The sequence below is a fragment of the Ceratotherium simum genome, chromosome 39 (genome assembly GCF_057802395.1).
Source record: "Ceratotherium simum simum isolate JZ-2026a chromosome 39, ASM5780239v1, whole genome shotgun sequence".
Classification (NCBI taxonomy): Eukaryota; Metazoa; Chordata; class Mammalia; order Perissodactyla; family Rhinocerotidae; genus Ceratotherium; species Ceratotherium simum.
Window position 1 is genome coordinate 11,413,557 of NC_141938.1, and position 21,995 is coordinate 11,435,551.

The following is a 21,995-nucleotide window of genomic DNA, read 5'->3' on the forward strand; positions in this document are numbered from 1 at the left end:
AAATCCTTGTCTCAGGCTCTGCTTCTGGAGAAGCCCAACCTAAGACAGTCGCCATACAATGTATCAATCAAACCAGGATGCTTTGGAGAATGAAAAGAATCATGATTAACCACTACACCAGGACAAGAGCCAGGACTCCTGGGTAAACTGGGCTGTACAGTCACACCACCCAGCATTTAAGGGGAAACAGCCAGATGTCCTGCACGTGCCAAGAGGGATGTGGAAGACACAGAGGAACCAAAGGTAAGGCAGAAACAATGACATCTCAGCAGGTGGCAGTGGGATAGAAGATAACCACCAAGTACCAGTGGTCTCCCCAATACTCCAATGCCAAATCCCCTGGAATGTAAACGTGATCTTGGGGAGAATTGACTAAGAAGATCCGGACTTAACTGAGATGATGTTTCTACCACTTAGCAGAATTGGAGGAGTTCCAAATTGTAATTAAGTTCTATTATAGAAAAAACAAATGCGAGTTATGTTTTTGTGATCTGGAATCTGTGAGTGTAAAATTCTTTCCTGCTACAAGGGGTCTCATTTCCTTCTTCAGGTCTTATTTTAAACGGCAGAGAAAGGTGATAAAGCTGGAAGGCAGGGATTGGAAAAAGGGCTTTTTGTCGGTGCCCCAGTGCCTTTCCACATCTTTCCCCTTCCAGGTCCTCCTGAACGACACCAGCGCCTCCATTCATCATTTTATTAAAAGCAGTTGCCTTGAGCCCCGCCTTCTCGAGGGGACCCAAGAGGAAATCAGTGTGTTATAAATTAACCATGACAGGGCATCAGTCCAGGAGCCCTGCCAGCTGGACGCTGGCCCTCCGCAGTCCATCCCAGATTCTCAGCCCGCCAGGACCTGTCACAGTCCCTGGTCCAGCTGCCTGCTCATCCTGGGCTCAGAGGCTGGAGTTGTTCATCTCTCCGCCAGTGTGCCAAACCTCAGCAGTATTCAGAATAATCTTCTTCCACATAGTTGGAGGGGAACCAGCCAACCTGGAAAGAGACAAGGAAGTAGTCAGGGCAGCCTCTGCCTGTTCTCTTGCTTTTCCTCAACGCACCAGGCAGGTTCCCTCCCTCCTCAGGGCCTTTGCACCTGCCATACCTTCTACCCCAGAAAGTACATACCCCTCATGTACACACAGCTGACCCCCCTACCTCCTACAGTTCTCTACTCACATGTCACCTTAGGAGTAAGGACTTCCTAACCATCCTATTTAAAACTGCAAACCCCACCCACCCCAACACTCCTCAGCTCTTTTTTCTGCTTTATATTTCTCCATAGTACTTATCAGCATCTAATTGGTTATACATAGTATTTATTTATGGCCTTGTTGTCTGTTTCCCCTCCCCTCACTACAATGTGAGCTCCACAGGGCAGGGATTTTTGTCTGTCTTATTCATCATTGAGTCCCAAGAGCCTAGAATAGTTCCTGGAACATAGCAGATACTTAATAAATATTAGTTGGATGGATGGATAGATAGATAGATAGATATAGATATAGATAGATAGATAAGTGGATGGGTGGATGGATGGATGAATGGATGCATGGATGGATGGATGGATGGATGGATGGATGGAATGATGGATGGATGGATGGATGGAATGATGGATGGATGGATGGACGGAATGATGGATGGATGGATGGATGGATGGATGGATGATGGATGGATGGATGATGGATGGATGGATGGATGGATGGATGATGGATGGATGGAATGATGGATGGATGGATGATGGATGGATGGATGGATTGATGGATGGATGGATGATGGATGGATGGATGGATGGAATGATGGATGGATGGATGGATGGATGGATGATGGATGGATGAAATGATGGATGGATGGATGATGGATGGATGGATGGATGGATGGATGATGGATGATGGATGGATGGATGGAAGGAAGGAAGGAAGGATGAAATGATGGATGGATGGATGAATCCATTACAGCTCAGCCCTTCCTAAACACCCCAAAAGGCTCTCTCAAACCCTAATTGTCCTCCACTGCACACTAAACTTACCCTCCATGGTTCTTAACAGAATTGTTCACCTAAGCAATTATCCAGGTCATTTTTTCACATATGTTTCCCCCTAGTAGATAGTAATCTCCTAACCAGTGTCCTTGTCTTCACTCAACATTTTTGAGAAACCAGTACAGGCAAGGCAATATTTAGAGGCTAGGAATTCATCAGCAGATGAAATAAAGAAGACTCTCGGGCCGGCCCCGTGGCTTAGCGGTTAAGTGCGCATGCTCCGCTGCTGGCGGCCCGGGTTCGAATCCCGGGCGCGCACCGACGCACCGCTTCTCTGGCCATGCTGAGGCCGCGTCCCACATGCAGCAAGTAGAAGGATGTGCAGCTATTACATACAACTATCTACTGGGGCTTTTGGGGGGAAAAATAAATAAATTTAAAAAATTATAAAAAAAAAAAAAAAGAAGACTCTCTGCCTTTGTGAGACAAAAATAAGAACCAGGCAGGGGCCAGCCTGTTGGAGTAGTGGTTAAGTTCGCGTGCTCCGCTTTGGTGGCCCGGCATTCACAGGTTCAGATCCTGGGCATGGACCGATGCACCGCTTGTCAAGCCATGCTGTGGCAGCGTCCCATATAAAGCAGAGGAAGATGGGCATGGATGTTAGCCCAGGGCCAATCTTCCTCAGCAAAAAAAAAAACAATAAGAAGAACCAGGCAGAAACAAACTTTTTTGAGGAAGCTTGAGGTCCCTTCTTGACAGCCTGAATTCAGGCAGGCAAAAGAGCAGACAAGGCAAAAGTGGTTAGTCCCAGTTCTGCCTCTTCATGCAATCAATAATTATTGAGTACCTACTATGTGCCAGGCACTGTTCTAGGCACTGGTGATACTGCAGTGAACAAGATAGACTCAAATCCCTGCCTTTGTGTTCCCCAAACACGTCAATCATTCTCTCACCCCAGGGCCTTTGCACATGCTGGACTTTCTCCCTGGAATACTTCCTCTCACCCTCCCGTGAACCTTTTAACCTGGCTAACTTTACTCATCCCTCAGCAATCAACTTTGCCTCTCAGAAGTCGCCCTGACTTGCTCTCAGCGCCAAGTCAGGGGTTCCCTCGGGGTTCCCACGCTGCCCCATGATTCCCCATCTCAATCTTGGCCACGCAACATCGTAACTGCTTGGTTACAGGTCTATCCTCCTCACTAGACTATGAGTTTCACAAAGGCAGTGATTGTACTGCGCTCATTTCTGACTCCTTGGCACCCATGAGAATGCCCAGTGCATAGTAGGTGATCAATAAATAAATGCAGGTTGCATAAATGAAAGAAATATCTACGAAACGAAATGTCCTTTCCTCCCCTCCGACCAGGGAAGACCTCCACGTGAGCCGCTCCCTGCCTTCTCTGTTCCACAATTCCAGGGTAGCTCCACCATGGCAAGGTCACCCCAAGCCCCTTTCCCCAGGCTGCCAACCTCCCCACAAACTTACCCGGCCATAGATCTCCCCTCGCCACCAGCCTTGTTGCCCCTTCTTATTAAGGATTTTGATGATGTCACCCTCCTTGAGGGACAGCTCCGATCGGTCCCGGGCACAGAAGTCATAGCGGGCTTTGGCGGTGCCAAAATACTTGGTGCTTCCTGCTGCGTAGAGAAGAGCAGAGGTGGGAAAAGGACCTACAGCAGATACCAGCCCACCAACTGGGGAGAGTGATGGGGGAGGGCAATGCTCTCAGGAGGGTAACACCAGAATGAAGGGTCCCTCAGTGCTTCTTTGTGCGGAGTGTCGGGTGCTCTGTGTTCTGGTGGGGACACCCTTGTACTCCTGGAATCATCATTCCAGCCCAGTCAGCATCCAAATTTAGAAAATAATAGCATTTATAAATTTTTAAATGTTTTGTCCATATTTATAATGAAAGGAAAAAAGGAAAGACGCGGAAAATTTCATTCTAGCCTGTTAAGATTAATTACTTAAGGAGGACCAAGGGTGAAAGAAGAGAGGGAACAGGGAAAAATAAGTAAGAGAAAAAAAGATACAAAAAAACGTTTCATAGTACATTGTAGCACAGTACATAGCACATTTCATAGCAACATTGTAGAATATAAAATTAATTTGTAGTATTTCTGCAAATATGCCAAGATTGAATGCCCATATAGCCACCAGGACAAATAAGCAATGTGCAGACAGAAAGAAACATTTATTCATTTGGGTGATAAGAATAGGGCCAATTTTTTTGTCTTGGAGTCCTGATATTATATTGGTGTTGCTTTTTCAAAAATATGCCATTTTAACAATAATTTTTAAATCCCTCTTTTAAAAAGTTTTGGACACATAAGAATTCAGACACTATCCCACCTGTATGACTTTTCTGAAAAACGTTCTCCAGAATGTACTCCAGCAAAATGAAATTTGAATTGCAATAAGGAATTTTAAAAATAAAGAAAAACATGGAAAACAAGAAATATAGATGGAGTCTAAACAATTCTTGATACCATATTTGCAAAGTTAAATGCAATTGTTAAGAAAGGATTCCTAAAATATGTTATAACTGTTTTAATTCATAGCAAACTGTAGCCTACATTCCAGATAATTTCAACAAGCCTGGTGGGTAAGCAATGCAAAGGAAAAGGGAAGTAAAAGTGAGCTAAAGGTCTTGCCTTTTGTAGGACAAGGTTATAGATAATAATTAATCCTTGATATTGATACAAAAATATAGGCTTAAAAGGTGCAGGAGAGGACCCTTCTGTTCCCAGTGTCCTCATCTTCCCAAATACAAAAGTAACCCCTGCTCCATCTTCCATCCAAGCAAATGAATATACAAACCACTCAAGAACAAAGGGACAGACAGGGGTGGGAAGCAGTTCCCGCTGTTTCACAGATATGACCTCTGCATACCCACTGGGAGGAACGTCCATGGCACCCCCAAACTTTCCCTCCACAATGGAAAGGAGCTGGGGCTGCAGGCCCCCAGCCTGAGACGTCCTACCTGGTGGTTTGCTAATGGCTCGCCTCTCCGGCTCCTTGAAGGGGAACTGCAGGGTGGTGTCCAGCGACTTGAAACAATCCTTTAGGGAATTCTGCTGGTAAAACTCCACCAGCTCCTAGAAGAAGGACAGCGGGACAGATGCTATCCCAGGGGGCCAGCCCACGATGGGGCAGAGCTGGAAGGAGCTAGAAGGAGCCACATCCAACTCTTCATGTGAGGCAGGCCCCCTTCTGGCCTCCCTGACAAGTGACTCCTTGAATATTCCCCATGATGGGGAGCTCATTCCCTTCCTGGGCAGCCAGGACCATTTTATGGGGAAGAGATCACATCGCCTAAAGCCAGTTTTCCTAGTAGCCAATTCACTTTATGATACATTTACCAACTTGCCTGATGACCAGCTCACCAAAATCGACCCCCTGTGGGTGTCAAGAGCCTTATTTTTACAATTAATTTTAATAATAATAGATGCTGTTTCTAAAGCACCTACTATGTGCTGGCCAGTATGCAATCACACGTTATCAAAATCTCCTAATAACACTGAGAGGTGAATACAGTCATGATTCTCCTATTTTCTAAATGGAGAAACTGAGTCACAGAGGTGTCAAGTTCCTCATCCAGGGTCCCACAGCTGGAAAAGGGAAGATCCGGAATTCAGCCCCAGAGGAGGGGGCAATAGAGTGTAGCAGCTAAGAGCTGGCTTCTGTATTATTACAGACTGATCTGCATTCAACTTCCAGATTTGTCGCACGTATGAATATTTCTTCCACAAATGCTCAAGCTGATTCTAATAGTGGGGAAACAATCAGGTCAAAATTAAGAAACATTCTTCAAAATAAAATATCTTGTGTTTTGGAGTTCTAGCCTCCAAAATTGCCAATATCGTGAAAGACCAAAAAAATAAATAAAAGACTGGGGAACTATTATAAACTAAAGAGATAAAACTAAATGCAATGTGTGATCCTTAATTATATCCTGGGGGAAAACACAGCTATAAAAGACATAATTTGGGCAATCAGGGAGTTTGGGAAATGGACTGTCCATCAGATAACAATTTTGCATCAGTGTTCAACTTCCTGAGCATGATAATGATCCTGTGTTGAGGGGTGAGAATGACTCGGCTCTTTGGATATTCATGTTAAAGTATTTATGACTGATGGATCTCAATGCCTGTGACTTAGTCTTAAATAGTACAGAATAGATGTGTGAGTGTGTGTGGAGAGAGAGAGAGAGAAAGCAAAACAGGCAGAATATTAACAATTAACAAACTAGGTGAAAGGTTTACAGATGTTCATTACACAATTCCATAACTTCTCCGAAATTTTTCAGAAATACAAAATGGAGGGAACATTTTTCAGAATAACAAGTTTGGGGGGAAAAAAAGATTTGTGGAATAAATTAACAGTCCCTAACGTTCTGGGGAGTCAAGGATCCCTTTGATGATCAAGTGCAATCTGAGACATCCTTCCCCCCCAAAAAAAGCAGATATGTACAAGATACTGGATTTTCTTTCAGAGAATTCAAGAATCCATAGACCATGGGTAAGATTTATGTGATTCAGTGCAATGGGGTTAAAATGTCTAAAAGCCCAAAATTACAGGGCACCAAAAAGAAGCAAAAACAATTGAAAGGCATTTGAATTCTCAGTTAAATGGTCAATAAGCAAATTAGACAAAGCTGAGTCTCAAGTCTGATAGATATAGGGGCTCTGCAATTCTGTGATGCCAGATGAGGATTAAACCTCAGTTTTACCCATCTGTGAAATGGGAACTCAGGGAGTGAATTGAGGGGATTAACTAAAGCCCTATCTATAACATGTCCATCACTCAATAAGTTCTCCATAAATGCTCATTGCTATTATTTATTATTAATATTCTCATTGCTAGTCATTAAGAGAATGAGTTTAAGGCCAATTGCTCCCTAGTGCCCTTGGAGGGGCTGCTCTGAATATAGGTAAGTGTTGGGGGTGGGGGGCACTCTCAAGATAGAGCTTCAAGGAGGGTCCTGTCTGTATTCTGGGAGGCTGGGGTTAGGGGTAGATTGGCCCTTACCGTAAGCCCCCGGAAAGCCTTCTTCTCTGTAATCCGGTACAGTCCTTCTGCTGTCATAATTTTAATATGCTTGACCTCAACATTATACCTGGAAGCAGAGAGAGAGAGGACCAGATGGTCTTGGAGCCCCTGCGAAGTCTCAGCCCCAGCTACACACCTCTAACCATGGAGGAAGCAATCTTGGCTACTTCCTGGAGGAGGCCACCACTGGAGCCCAAGGACTGAAGCTCCCTCCTGCTGTCCCAAAAGGATCCCTTCCCTGGGGCCTTTGCTGCTCTAAGCCTTCATTTCTTCCTCTATAATAGGAATCATCTTCCCTGACTCACAAGTTTGTTGAGAAGTCAAAAAGACCTCGTAAAGAAAGCCATGTTCTGGAATAGAGAGGACGAGATCTCCATTTCCATCAATATGGCGGACCACAGACCAGCGGGGACATGAGAAGGATATTCACTTCTGCAAATATGTAAAAGTAGATTTAAAAAATCTACTACAGAAAACCCCTAGAAATGCTGGGGGGGGGGGCGAAATGCTGAGCTCTCAAAAAGATAAGGGAAATTCCCAGAGGCCAAAAACGAGGATGGAACTAAAAATCAAACAGTAAGCATCAATTTCAACCCTTGCTGATATTAGTAACCAAGGAGCTTTGCCCTGCTTGATGATCATGTAGAAAGAGGAGACGAGTTACGGGGTCTATGTAGGGTGGAGAGTTGGCACTGAGACCCCCTCCCATAAGGCTGGACAGGCGAAAAGCTACGCCTGCAGGAAAAGAGTTACGCTAGAAAAATTGCACCCATCAGCCCAGCCGGGATGATGAGAAAGCTTGTCTGTGTCCGAGACCCCAAAGTCACCCTTGAGAATTTACAGCCTCAGTCCTGCCCTCACGTAGGTTTGGGGTTTGAACTTAAACCACCCGTGTGGTCTGGGAAACTAAGAAATCAACCTACAATTTTTTAACCTGATAAAGAAATTAACCTGTTGGTGATGCCCACAGAAGTAAACGCAAAATCGCTGGAGATGCAGGCAGCAAAAGAGTCCCACAGGGAAAGCCTCACTTAAGATCACAAGACAAAATTATAAAATCCACGAGGAAATGGGTCACCATGAGAGAGAAGCTGCACACAGCAGAGCCAGGGTCTGCAAGACTTGGGTTCAGATTGCATTTCTGCCTCTTTCTAGAGTATGCTAGAAGCCTTTTGGGGCTCCCTAGGAGTCATCTCTCTTTCTTGTCAGTCAATTAAAAGAAATAAAAAAGATTTAAAAACACTCAGGACCCACAGAGGCTAAAATAAAGGGTGGCTGTCATGACTGTACATTCCCTTCCTCTCAGGCACCTGCAGCGCCCAGGTCCCAGGGGAGATGGGTCAGGGAGGGAGGAGTTACTTAATGCTGATGGCAAACTCTGCTGCGTCCTTCACCCTCTGCCGCACCAAGAACGTCCCATCCGAGCGGTTGGTGAGGATGCTCTCTGCCCCCGCACGCTCCATGGGGCCAGCGTACCTGCCAAGACACACCAAGGACAGAGGTCTGCACAGCCCCCATGCCTGGGCTCTCGTGTTGCTATATGGAGGCCGCCCCCTGTGATTTCTTAAGTTGATGATAGCCTGGGTCCAACAGGCTTAGACACCAACATAAGCCTCGAGGAGGCAGTGGCCAGAGTCCCGAAATGGGCGGTGACCATCAGACTTCTGTAAGTCACACCCGACGTTTGACACATGGATTGAAGGAGAGAACTCAGTCTTTTGGGTCTGGCTGTGTCTTTGTGTGACACAGCAAGAAATATATATTTGGTCTCTGCCCCTGGCTCCTGGCACATGGCTCCTAAAACCTTTGGAATCTCTGAAGAGATAAGTGTCTTTTTGTATGCTAATGAGATGATTGGGGGCTGGGGGCTCCTAGACAGCCTCAGGATTGGGGGCTGTGGCAGAGGAAGAACCAACCACGTGATTAGAGGGTTGGAACTTTCTTCCCCATCTTCTCCACCTCCAGGGAGGTTGAGTGAATCACTAATGGCCAATGATTTAATCAATCACACCTATGTAATGATGCCTCTATTTAAAAACCCTAACCTCGGGGGTCTGGAGAGCTTCTGGGTTGGTGAACACATGGAGGTGCCAGGAGGAGGGCATGTCTGGAGAGGGCAGGGAGGCTCCCGGCCCCTTCCCCATACTCTGCCCTACACATCTCTTCCCTCTGGCTGTTCCTGAGCTGTATCCTTTTATAGCAAACTGGTAATCTATTAAGTAAAATGTTTCTCTGAGTTCTGTGAGTTTGCGTTAGCAAATTATCGAACCCGAGGAGGGGGTTGTGGGAACCCCCTTTTTATAGCCAGTCAGTCAGAAGTACCAGAGACCTGGACTCAAGACTGGCATCTGAAGAGGGGGCAGTCTTGCAGGACTGAGCCCTTAACCTGTGAGATCTGACACGAACGCCAGGTAGCCCGTGTCAGCATTGAATTGAATTTTAGGACAGCCAGAGGGTGTCGGAGAATTGCAGAATTGTTTGTTGTGGGGAAAAGAACATATATTTGGTTTCAGAAGTGTTGAGAGTGTGAGCATAGAAAAGCAGTTGTTTTCCTTTTTTTCTTTTACTCTGGAATTTGGCATTCCTGAACAGGCATTTACTGAGTGCCCACTGTTTGCCCACCTCTGTGGTCACCAGAACAGAGGGTGAGGAATGTAAGGCACTAGCCTCGGGTACAAAATTTAAAGGGGGAGCCAACACACTCAGTCATCAAGATAAATAATAACAAATAAAATAAATAGTCTTTTAATGCAATATTTTTAAAAATCCACATGGCAGGAAAAACAGCCACCAATATGAATGAAGCACTGATATGTCCTACAATGTGGATGGACGTTGAAAATATGATGCCGAGTGAAATAAATTGGTCACTAAAGGTCACATGTTGTGTGATTCCACTCATATGAAATGTCCAGAACAGGCAAATCCAGAGACAGGAAGTGGGTTAGTGGTTGCCAGGGTCTGGGGTAGGGGGATGGGGAGTGACTGCTGATGAGGATGGGGTTTCCTTTGAGGATGATGGAATGTTCTGGAGCTAGATAGAGGTGGTGCTTGCACAGCATCATGAATGTACTAAATGTCATTGAATGTAGATGTGACTATGAATATATTTATGCTATAAATGTAAATACATAACATAAATAATATACATTAATTATAGATAATACATAATTATAGATGATCTATAAATGTGAATATGAATATATTTATGCTATAAATGTAAACATATAACATGGATAATATATAATATAGATAATATATAATTATCTATAATACATAAATGTGAATATGAATATATTTATGCTATAAATGTAAATGCATAACATAATATACATTAATTATAGATAATATATAATTATAGATGATCTATAAATGTGAATATGAATATATTTATGCTATAAATGTACACATATAACATAGATAATATATAATATAGATAATATATAATTATAACATATAAATGTGAATATGAATATATTTATGCTATAAATATAAATATATAACATAAATAATATATATTAATTATAGATAATATATAATTATCTGTGATATATAAATGTGAATATGAATATACTTATGCTATAAATGTAAATACATAACATATAATATATATTAATTATAGATTATATGTAATTATAGATGATATGTAAATATGAATATAAATATCTTTATGCTGTAAATGTAAATATATAACAAAAATAATATATATATTAATTATAGATAATATATATCTAACTATAGATAATATAGATAATACAATTAAATATAGATAATAATTATAGACATATATATCTTTATATAACATAGATAATATAATGTGAATATGAATATCTGCTATAAATGTAAATATATAACATAAATAGTATATATTAACTTCAGATAATATATAATTATATATGATATATAAATGTAAATATGTAATATAAGTGTAAATATTAATATAAATGCAATTTTAAATGGCTAATTTTATGTTCTGTGAATTTCACCTCAATTTAAAAAAATGAATGTGAAGAAACATCCATGATGAACAAAATGTCAAAGTTTTAAATGAAGACAAAATTCGACTCTGCATTTGCCTGATTAACCTCTTCCTCCTCCCAGCCCTGTGATTTCCTGTCATTATCTACAACTTTGATATCTTGCTCACCATGGATTTTTTTTTTTTGCCTTGCTTTTGATTGATTTTTTTAAACATTGCATTAAAATATTATGGATCTCGATGCCTGAGTTTGGCGCCCCTTAAATTGTGCGCCTGAAGAGAAAGCCTCGCTCTTGTCACCCCAGCCCCGGCCCTGGTCGCTGGTGACCACATCCTGGCAGCAGAGGGCACAGTGAACACAGCCTCCAGAGACCACGGTTTGAATCCTGGCTCTGCCACTTTGTCATTCTGTGACCTCGGGAACTGATTTTGTCACTCTGAGCCCCAATTTCCTCTTCTGAAAAGAAGGAGGTGAAACTACCCACCACAGAGTGACATTTTTGACCAATGGCGATAATATGGTTGTAGCACTTCATACACGGTAGACACTCGGGAATTCTGTCCCTTGTGTTATCATGACTTCCAAGAGGCAGGAAAGTCCGGCTTTGGAGTCAGGCAGACTTGGGTTTGAATCCCATCTCCGTCCCTTCCTCACTGTGTGACATTGAACAAATCACGTCCCCCTCTCCAAGCCTCGGTTTCCTCCTTTACAAGAAGGGAGTAAGGACAGCACCTACTTCAAAGGGTTGTTACGAGAATTAAATGTGCTCCTTAAAATGCTGACACACAGCCATAAAAACGATATCACATTACACCAAGTCTAAGATGCCGAGGACTGTAAAATGCACTGTTCTTTTATGGCCATTACGAAATAAAAATTACCACCCATAAAATGAGGCAGAAAACTGAGGCTCTATTGATTGTAAGAGCCATTCCAGTGCCAGAGATGTTAAAACTTAAAAAAAAAAAAAAATGTGCATTTTAGAATCGATGAAATGTGCTCATAACAGCGAGTACTAATAATACAGATAATAAAGTGCTTACATGTGCCAGGCACAGACTAAGCACTTAAGTCCTCATATTAGCCATATGAAGTAGATATAGGTATTAATCTATTTTCCAGAAAGGAAAGTCGAAGCACAGAGAGGTTGAGTTACTGGCCAAAGGTCACAACATTAGAGTCAGGATTTGCAGGTCAGTGGGCTCCAGAAGCAACACTGTAAACCTCCACCCCTCACTGCTCTATACACAATAGGTGCTCAAAAAAAAAACGGGATACTGCCATTACCATCACCACCATCATTTTCCTTCCAGTGAGACCATAATCCCCCAAAGTCAAGGACTCTCTTTTGTCTGCTCTCTCCTTAGCAGCCCCCCATGCAGGGCTAGACCCAGCAGTCAACGCCCAGGATTTGAAGATTGAATAACTGATTGGTTTGGAGGCCCCTCCCATACCCAGCCTGGGCACCTACCCCAAAGGGCCCCACGTTGCAAATAAGAAAGGTGGTTCTACTCACCAGAGATGAACAGACAGGTCTTGAGGGGGACCCTAGGGACAGAGACAGAGACAGAGACTTAGAGCAAAGAGCACAGCTTGGCAATATCTTGACTGCCAGGCACTTCATTCATTCATTCCTTCTTCATTCATTCAGAGGCTGGTCCACTATTGAATAAATCAGGGGTTGTCCAGCCACCTGTTTTAGCAGGACCCTCAAGCTAAAAATGGTTTTTACATTTTTAAATGGATGACAAAAATAAAAAGAAGAATATTTCCTGGCATGCAAAGGTTATATGAAATTCACATGACAGGGTCCATAAATTCAGTTTTATGGGAACACAGTCATGCCCACGCATTTACAGATCATCTGTGGCTGTTTTTGTGCTACTATGGCAGAGTTGAGTGGTCACAAGAGAGAATATCTGATCTGCGAAGCTGAAAATATTTACTATCTATTTATTCACAGAAAAATTTTGCCAATCCCTGATCTAAATAAATGTAAAAGTGCTCATTTCCACTACCTCACACCCATTAGGGTGGGTACTGTTATTAAAAAAATAAAGAAAATAATAAGTATTGGCGAGAATATGGAGAAATTGGAACCCTTGTGCTTTACTGGTAGGAATGTAAAATGGTACAGTTGCTGTGGAGAACAGATGGCTGTTTTTCAAAAAATTAAAAATAGAATTACTATATGACCCAGCAATTCCTCTTCTGGGTATATAACCAAAAGAGTTGAAAGCAAGGACTCAAAGAGATATTTGTACACCCATATTCATTGCAGCATTATTCACAGTAGCCAAGAATGGAAGCAACCCAAGTGTCCATTGACAGGTGAATGGATAAACACAATGTGGTATATACACACAGTGGAATATCATTCAGCCTTAACAAGAAAGGGAATTCTGACACCTGCTACAACATGCAACATGGATGAACCTTGAGGATATGATGCTCAGTGACATGAGCCAGACACAAAAGGACAAATACTATATGATTCCACTTATAGGAGAGCCCCACATTATCCAAATTCATAGAGACAGAAAGTAGAATGGTGGTTGCAGGGGCTGAGGAGTTGGGGGGGGGGCATGGGGGGTGGGGGGGCGGGCAGTGGGGAGTTAGTGTTTCATAGGTACAGAGTTTCAGTTTTGCAAGATGAAAAGAGTTTCTGGAGATGGATGGTGATGATGGTTGCACAACATGTGAATGTACTCAGTACCACTTAACCGTACATTTAAAAATGGTTAAAATGGTAAATTTTATGTTATGTGTATTTTACCATAATTAAAAATAATGCTCCAAAACATCGCCCCGAAAGAAAACCCACACTCATTACTCAGTAAGCAGTTAGTTCCTATTCCCTCTACCCCAGGACCTGGACACTACCAATTTGCTTTCTGTTCCTATGGATTTACCTATTTTAGACATTGCACAAAAAAGGAATCCTTGCAAAATGTACTAAATATCACTGAAGTGTACACTTTACAATGCTTAAGGTTATGTTGTGCAAATTTCACCTCAATTTTTTAAAAAGGGAGAAAAAAGAATGCAATGTTCTATGTATAGTGATATGCAAAGATCCTAAGATACGTTAAGTAGGAGAAAAAAGCAAGCTGCAAAAGTATTGAACCTTTTGAGTAAACCATCAGGGAATATAAATCCATATTTTTATCTATTTGTACGTGCATTAAGAAACTCTAGGCAGACATATAAAAAACAAATAATAGTAATTATCTTGTAAGATGAGTGGTGCTGAGAGGATGGGGAGCCTCAAATAGAGGGGAGAATTGTCATTTTTTCTGTGTTTTCTGAGAGTCTTCCTGGTGATGGGAGAAGCAGAGGCAAGAATAAGTGTGGATTTAAAGAGGCAGTTACATTTGGAAGCAGAAATTGGAGAGATGCCCAGATTTTGGCTTCTAAATGCCATGTCGCACTGAAAGGACCAGGGCTCCCTGGGAAAATGGTTGATTCCAAGAATGAAGCAGGGAAAATGTAAGATAAGTTTGGTATTATGCTGGAAAATAAGGTAGGGCTCAAAGAATGATGAAGACATATCAAAGGGACAGAAGAACCAGCCTAAAGGGGCGCCTTTTGGCCAAGGCTGGGATGATTTTTTTTTTCTTTTGTGAGGGAGATCGGCCCTGAGCTAACATCTGCCAATCCTCCTCTTTTTGCTGAGGAAGACTGGCCCTGGGCTAATATCCATGCCCATCTTCCTCCACTTTATATGGGACGCCGCCACAGCACGGCCTGACAAGCTGTGCGTCGGTCCGAGCCCAGGATCGGAACCGGCGAACCCCGAGCCACCGCAGCGGAGCATGCGCACTTAACCGCTTGAGCCACCAGGCTGGCCCCTGGGATGATTTTAAAATAGGAATCCACAAGCATTTCCCGAGATAGATAGATAGATAGATAGATAGACAGACAGACAGATAGGTAGATACTTAGACACATAGATAGATACATAGATAGACACGTACATACATACATACATAGATGATTGATTGATAGGTACTTAGACACATAGATACATAGATGATTGATAGATACATAGATGATTGATAGATACTTATATACATAGATGCATAGATGATAGATAGGTACTTAGATACATAGATAGATTCATGGATGATAGATACATAGATGATCATTAGATACATAGACGATTGATAGGTAGATAGATAAATAGATGATTGATAGATACAGATACACAGATAGATACATAGATGATTGTTAGACAGATACATTGATTGACTGATACATACAAACATATACAGATACATAGATACACAGGTAGATACATAGATGATTGTTAGATAGATACAGAGACGATTGATTGATACATACATACACAGATAGATTAGAAGAAACAGCTCTTCCTTACTGTAGAACACCAGCTAATAAATTTGGAAGGAACGGTGGAGTTGGAAACTCATAACGTATCTCCACAGGAGAAACGTGGACAACTCCAGGACAAAAAAAAAAAAATCTCTAAAAGACATTTTGGGGAAAATTAGTAAAATTTAAATATAGACTACGGATTAAATAATAGTATAAGGTCAACGTTGAATTTCATGTTTTTTAAAATCATGCAATGGTGATGTAAGAGAAGGTTCTTGTAAAAAGTATTTAGGGGTGAAGGGAAGATATGTCTGTAAAGTTACTTTTAAATGTCTCAGGGAAAAAATTATATAAACTTTAAAAATGAAATAAAATGTGCAGAGAAAGAGAGCAAATGATAGAGCAAACGGGATAAAATGTTGACGGCTGGTGAATCTGGGTAAAGGATATACGGAGGTCTTTGCATTATTCTCAAGACTTCCCTGAAATTCTGAAATGATATAAAATTAAAGCAACAAAAATAGGAGAGAGTTTCCCTCTGCAGGCTCCTATTTGGGCTGTGAAGTAGGCTTTGGGGTCATTCGCTGTGAAGGAGGGAGGAAGAGAGATGGCTGAGGTTTGGGAGAGTGGGAAAGATCTGAAGTCATTGTAAAGAGTGAGGGAACAGCTGAAGAATGACAGGCTGGGCAGAGCGGTGGGCAGGTCTGTTCACAGGAGCTAAGCAAGGAGGCATGGGGGACATGACACCTCACAGGAACCCATTCAGTGCCTCCCAAGGAAGTCAGGGGCTGGCCAGCCTTCTGGACCCCTGCTCCTTCTCATGTACGAAGAAAAGGACCTTCATACAAGAAGAATCAAGGAGGAAAGGACTGGTCATCATTCCCATCATTCCCCATTCTGGGCTCAGATGGTGAGGCAGGCAGAATCTTGAGTTTGGGAATGACCCTCCGTGATGGACAGCCCCCTCCCTATCTCCAGCAGTGTCTCCCCAAGGTTGCCCGCCCTCACAGGACCCTCTTGCCCTGGCTCTGTCCAGACTTGAGGCACTCACATGCACATAGGGCTTGACTCTGTTACATGGAAACCAGCCAACTTCATTCGTAGCTGTATTCCTGCCCTAAAAAGTCGGGAAGAAAAGACATGATGGGTTACAGGCATCTGTGAGCATATGTGTGTATCCATCACTCTACCCAACGGCCACTCTGCCCGTCCATTTATCTCTCTATGGCCTGGATGACCCCGAGAGGGACCAGCCAGTATCAACTTTCTGGGAAGACAGCCAGCTCAGAAGAGCCACACCAACCCCAGAAATTCCTGTCTACACCACCCTCTCCAGGTGCCTCCTCCAGAGCAGGCTTCTCTTGCTGGAGTCCAATGGGGCCATGACCCCACTTCCTGAGGTCACCTACACCCATGATTCCACACTCAAGTCCTTCTCCATCACTCCCACAGCCCAGCCTGTACCTCCCACCAGTTGTGTTCAGCCTCAGCCTTGGTGAGCTCCACGATGTCTCCAGGGTTGAGCCGTAGAAAAGATCCAAAGGCTCCAGGGGGTGGAGGAAGCCCATAGTACTCCTGACACACCTCCATCTTGGGCAGGCCTGGAGGGGAGGGAAGATGGTGGCACAGCGTGGTTGGTAGTCAAGGATTTTCAAACTTGAGTCTTGCCACCCACCAGGATGGCGAAAATTAAAAAGTCTGACAATACTAAGTGGTGGCAAGGATATGGAGCAACTAGAACTCTCCTACATGGCTGGTGGGAATCCACTTTGGAAAACTGTTTGGCAGTATCTACTAAAGCTAAATAGACATCTACCTTGTGATCCAGAAATTCCACTCCAGTATATACACCCAAGAGAAATGAAAACACATGTCCACCAAAAGTCATAGACAAGAATGTTCACAGCACTTTATTCACAGTAGCCAAAATCTGGCAGCAAACCAAATGTCCTCAATAAGATGGATGAACACGACGTGATAAAAAAAAAAAAAAAAAAAATCATACGATGGAATACTATAAAGCAATGAAAAAGAACAAGCTACTGCTACAGGCAACCCCATCAATGAATCTCTCCAACATTATGCTGAATAAAAGAAGCCAGATGCGGTAAGAGGGCATACCATATGATTTCACTTTTATGAAGTTCAAGAACAGGCAAAATTAATCTATGGAGATAGAGGTCAGACAGTAGTTCCCTCTGGGAGGTAGGTGGGGACTGACTAGCAGTGCATGATCAGCAGTGCTATTGAATAAAATTTTCTGTGATGATGGAAGTGCTCGATAATACGTGCTGTTCGATACAGTAGCCATTAGCCAGAGGTGGCTATTGAGCACTTGAAATGTCACTAGTGTGACCGAGTAAAAAAATTTTTAAGATTATTTAATTTTAATTATTTTTATTTTATATTGGATAGTCCAGTTCTAGAGTGACGGATATGTTCTATACATTGAACTGAGTGTTGCTTACGTGGGTAGAAATTCACAGAGCCGTACACTTAAGATTTATTCACTTTATGCAATCTACAGTCATACTCAATAAAAAGTGTGTGTATATATATATATATATATATAATGGATATGTATAAGTGTGTGTACGATATATATATATGATAAGTAAAGCATATATATGTACATATATATAGGATATGTTTAAATATATACATACATAATGGATACATACACACATACACATACACTCACATATATTTCTTCCTATTGAGGACATTTGGGCTGTTTCTAGTTTTTGACAAATAAAGCTGATATATACATTTTTGTATAAAGCTGATTATATATTATTATTATATTATATATAAATATTATATATATATATATTCCTCCTATTGAGAACATTTGAGTTGTTGCTAATTTTTGACTATTGCAAATAAAGCTGGTATATCTATATCTATCTATCTATAGATACCTATCTATCAATATAGATAGGTAGATAGATAGATATGAAATCTGAGTCTTTACACCGACTCTGTATAACTATGAGCAAAGAGGTGATTTCTCCCAGCTACACCAAAGTGTTCTCATTTCTTTCATATTGCCCTGCCCTCCTACTTCCTAGCCTTTGCACATACTGTTCCCTCTGCCTGGAACACTCCTGCCCTCCTCCTCACCTGTCCCACTCCTCCTCATCCTTCAAGTGTCCACTTAAATGTCTCCTCCTCTGAGAAGCCTTCCCTGAACACTCAGATTCATCAGGTCCCCCAGTTTTATGCTCCAGAAAACCCTCTACTTCCAGCTGTAATGCCTTAACCAAAGTCTGTCTCCGACTACTGCCTGGCAGCTTTGGGAGGGCGAGGAGCACAACTGTTTTAGTCATCATTCGCCCCAAAGGATATAGACAGTAGATGCTGAATAAAAGTCACCCATCAACGCTGTGACTCCACAAAACTCACTAACATATGAAGGAATCCAGCCTGTTCCCCTGACATCGGGCTAAAAACAATTCTGGCTCAGCCAAGCTGTATCTTCCGCTCCCCCATCCTCCAGGTGGAGGACACTTTGCTGCAACCACCATATTGTAAGATTTGGTGATGCAGAATCAAGAGGAGAAGGAATGAAGAGAACTCTCAGAAGTGTACCTGGCTGGCTGAGACTACTCAGGGGTTTGTCAGCAAGTGAAAAAAAAAAAAAAAAAAGAGTTGGTGGATAGAGGAAAAAGAAAAGCACACAGAAGAGAAAAAGGATCTGAACCAGGATTGCTGTGCTCCATGCATGCCCTTCACAGTGTTTGAGCAAAGCAAGTAAAGAATTTGAGTCTGTTATTTTTAAATTCCTTGTGAGTTTCTAGGACTGGAACAAACGGATCACAGCTTTATAAGCAGGACATTATGTGGTCGTTCATATAATCGTTGAGACCTGTCCCTGGGCCAGCATCACGGAGGCAAGGACCAGATTTCCTTCTGCCCTTGACAGTGCCCCCTGACGACTCACCCAGCTCATTCCTCTTTTTGTCCTGAGCTCGGCGATGCAGCTTGTCCTGGAGGGAGAGACCAAGAAAGCAAGAATGGCTATCCATGCCCAGCCTGGGGGCTCCTCAGCCCCCATGTGAGCATCTGGCAAAGGGCCATGCCCACTGCTGGGGTCTCCTGGGTCTTCTTCCTGATTAGCCATCATGATTTTTCATACACAGAAAGAGGTATGGGGATCTTACCTTCTTCATAGTTCCTGAAGAATCTATGGGAGGGAGAAGGAAATAGTTAGGATGGGAAATGCCCCATGCAGAACCAAGCCCAGCTCCCACCCTCTCTTCCACTGGTACCTTGGCCATGTCGGCCGCATGGAGGGACCCTCCCCAGACACTCCTTGTGTGCAGGTGCCCGGCACCGATGACAGCGGTAGCCCTGATAGAAGGTGCCTCTGGAATGCAGAGGGGAGACAAAGGAGAGTCAGAGATGTTGAAGGGACACAGCCAATCATTTTGCCAACAACGTGAAGGGTCCCCTTGGGTTCTCTTTAGAGAAGGAGAGAGATGGAGAAGCTGAAAATCAAAGGAGAGCCTCCCACCTCCCAACTCAGCAGACTGACAGCCAGGGGAGCCCCTCTAAGGAGGAAGTGCTGACCAACACGAGGACACAGGCTCATCCTCCCAGACTCCCACCTCAGCAGCATCTGGCAAGCTTTGCAGGATGTGGTCTCCTCAAAGGAATACATCTGGAAGTCATGCCCGTTGGCAGTGGCGTTCTCAGGGTAGATGTTGGAGCTGGAGAGGGAAGATAATTGCATGCAATGGAATAGTATTCAGCCATAAAAAGGAATGAAATACCAATACACGCTGCAACTTAGAGGCATCAGGACTTCATTCCTTTTGGTGGCTGAATACTATTCCATTGCATGGATATACCATATTGTGTTTCTCCATCCCTCCATTGATGGACATTTTGGTTGGTGCCAGATTTTGGCTATTGTGAATAGCGCTGCTATGAACTTGGGTGGAGATAGAAAGCAGATAAGTGGTTGCCAGGGGCTGGGAGTTGGGGAACGGGGAGTGAATGCTTCATGAGTGCAGGGCCTCCTTTTGGGGGGTATGAGACTGTTTTGGAACTAGATAGAGGTGGTGGTTGCACAACACTCTGAATGTGCTAAATGCCATTGAATTGTACACTTTAAAACGGCTAATTTTTAGTTATGTGAATTTCATCTCAAGAAGGAGGAGGAGGAGGAAGAGGAGGAGGAAGGAGCTCCAGGCTGGTGGCTGAAGCTTAGACAGAACCTTGGCATTCTGGGGGTGCAGACAGCCTTAAAAGCCTGTCCCTCGCGCTTCCCAGATGATGAGACTAAAGTTCAGAGTGGTCCCACAGAACGTCAAGGCAGAGAGGTGAGACTAGAGCACAGAATTGCCTCCCACCCCTGCACCCACGTGACAGAGTCCTCTGAGGACAGAAAGACGGAGGAGGAAGGGGTCTCACAGGGCCATCTCGAACTGCTCCATCCACTTTTTTTTCAGTTCCCGTGTCTTGAAGAACAGCTCATAGCCCTGAGCACCTTGGTCCTCGATCAGGAGAAACATGTGAGTCCACTGCAGGGAAGCAGGGTTCAGAATGAAGGCACTCACCCTGCAGAGGGTGGGACCACACACCCCCCGACCCCTATCCCTGTAGGGAGAAAAGGATCAGGCCAATAACAGCCTCCTAGCCCCCAGAAAGGGCATGGGTTCGCTCGTACAGGGCTGCCCAGGAAAACTAAACACACATCCACAAACCTAAAATCAAACACACACATATACACACTCAGGTCTGAAACACACACACACACAAACACATTCCAAAGGCCAAGTGGAGAGCCTCAAATTGCATTGGGGCTCCCCAGCATTGCATTCCCCAGTTCTGGCCTCAGAGCCCCACCTTCTTGTTGTCCCGGTCTCCGGAGGAGTCGTCTCGAACTTGGAAGCTGTGCAGGTTCACAAAGTCCTTGAGGTCGTAGGAGTCCCCTCGGCGCTTGCAGATGAGCAGAGCTTTGTCGAGCAGGAAGGCATACCTGGGAGCAGCTGGGTCAGGTGTCTGTGTCTGGCTCCTCCCAACAGTCGCCATCAGCTCTCTGCCTGATCCCCTCCACCTTCCTGGCCAAGGCCTGCTGTCCATCTAGAACTCCTGCCCTTCCCCTCCTCTGTGGCCAACTTGGCCCCGCCCACCTGCCTATCTTGGAGCCTGGGCCTGCCTCTGTCCAGGCTCCACCCCAGATCCCTGTTGGCTCCGCCCACCTGCCTATCTAGGAGCCTGGCCCCGCCCCTGCCCAGGCTCCACCCCAGACTGTTGGCCCTGCCCACCTGCCTATCTAGGAGCCTGGCCCCGCCCCTGCCCAGGCTGGGGCCCCAGATCCCTGCTGGCTCCGCCCACCTGTCCATCTTGGAGCGCCGCTCCACCGACGTGATCTTGAGCTCCCCGTCGATCTTGGGCCGGCCGTAGTGGGCTAGAGACTGGTCCTACACAGCAGGCAGGGGGTCTGGCAAGGGGCCACCAAAGAGACCAAACACCCTCCCCTCCCCACGTGGCCACACCCCTGGCCCTCCCTGCCCCTCCCCCTCACCAGGTTCTCGATGGACAGCTGGAAGTTGGTGATCTGCCGCAGCGTCTCGTTGTCTCGCTTGACCTCGTTCACGCACTGCGCCAGGTCCTGGGGGTGGGACAGGGGTGAGCCTGGGCCACCAGG

General features: G+C 44.0%; 1 protein-coding gene across 2 annotated transcripts in view; it reads right to left on the reverse strand.

The window, feature by feature from the left end:
• Nucleotides 1-680: 680 nt before the first annotated feature.
• Nucleotides 681-21,995, reverse strand: part of VAV1 (vav guanine nucleotide exchange factor 1) — a 59,632-nt gene continuing 38,317 nt past the window's right edge. Inside the window, exons 12-27 of one of the 2 annotated variants that reach the window (XM_087425619.1) lie at nt 21,873-21,959; nt 21,683-21,768; nt 21,191-21,323; nt 20,756-20,865; nt 19,948-20,049; nt 19,609-19,706; nt 19,501-19,523; nt 19,281-19,326; nt 16,802-16,938; nt 16,389-16,454; nt 12,516-12,547; nt 8,379-8,495; nt 6,999-7,086; nt 4,951-5,065; nt 3,456-3,604; nt 681-987 (exon numbers count right to left, since the gene is read on the reverse strand). In XM_087425619.1, the coding sequence (XP_087281745.1) occupies nt 934-987; nt 3,456-3,604; nt 4,951-5,065; nt 6,999-7,086; nt 8,379-8,495; nt 12,516-12,547; nt 16,389-16,454; nt 16,802-16,938; nt 19,281-19,326; nt 19,501-19,523; nt 19,609-19,706; nt 19,948-20,049; nt 20,756-20,865; nt 21,191-21,323; nt 21,683-21,768; nt 21,873-21,959 (1,443 nt within the window). In that variant the 3' untranslated portion in view covers nt 681-933. Of the gene's footprint in view, nt 988-3,455; nt 3,608-4,950; nt 5,066-6,998; nt 7,087-8,378; nt 8,496-12,515; nt 12,548-16,388; nt 16,455-16,801; nt 16,939-19,280; nt 19,327-19,500; nt 19,524-19,608; nt 19,707-19,947; nt 20,050-20,755; nt 20,866-21,190; nt 21,324-21,682; nt 21,769-21,872; nt 21,960-21,995 lie in introns of both variants that reach the window. The other variant, XM_004441232.3, reaches the window with a different exon arrangement.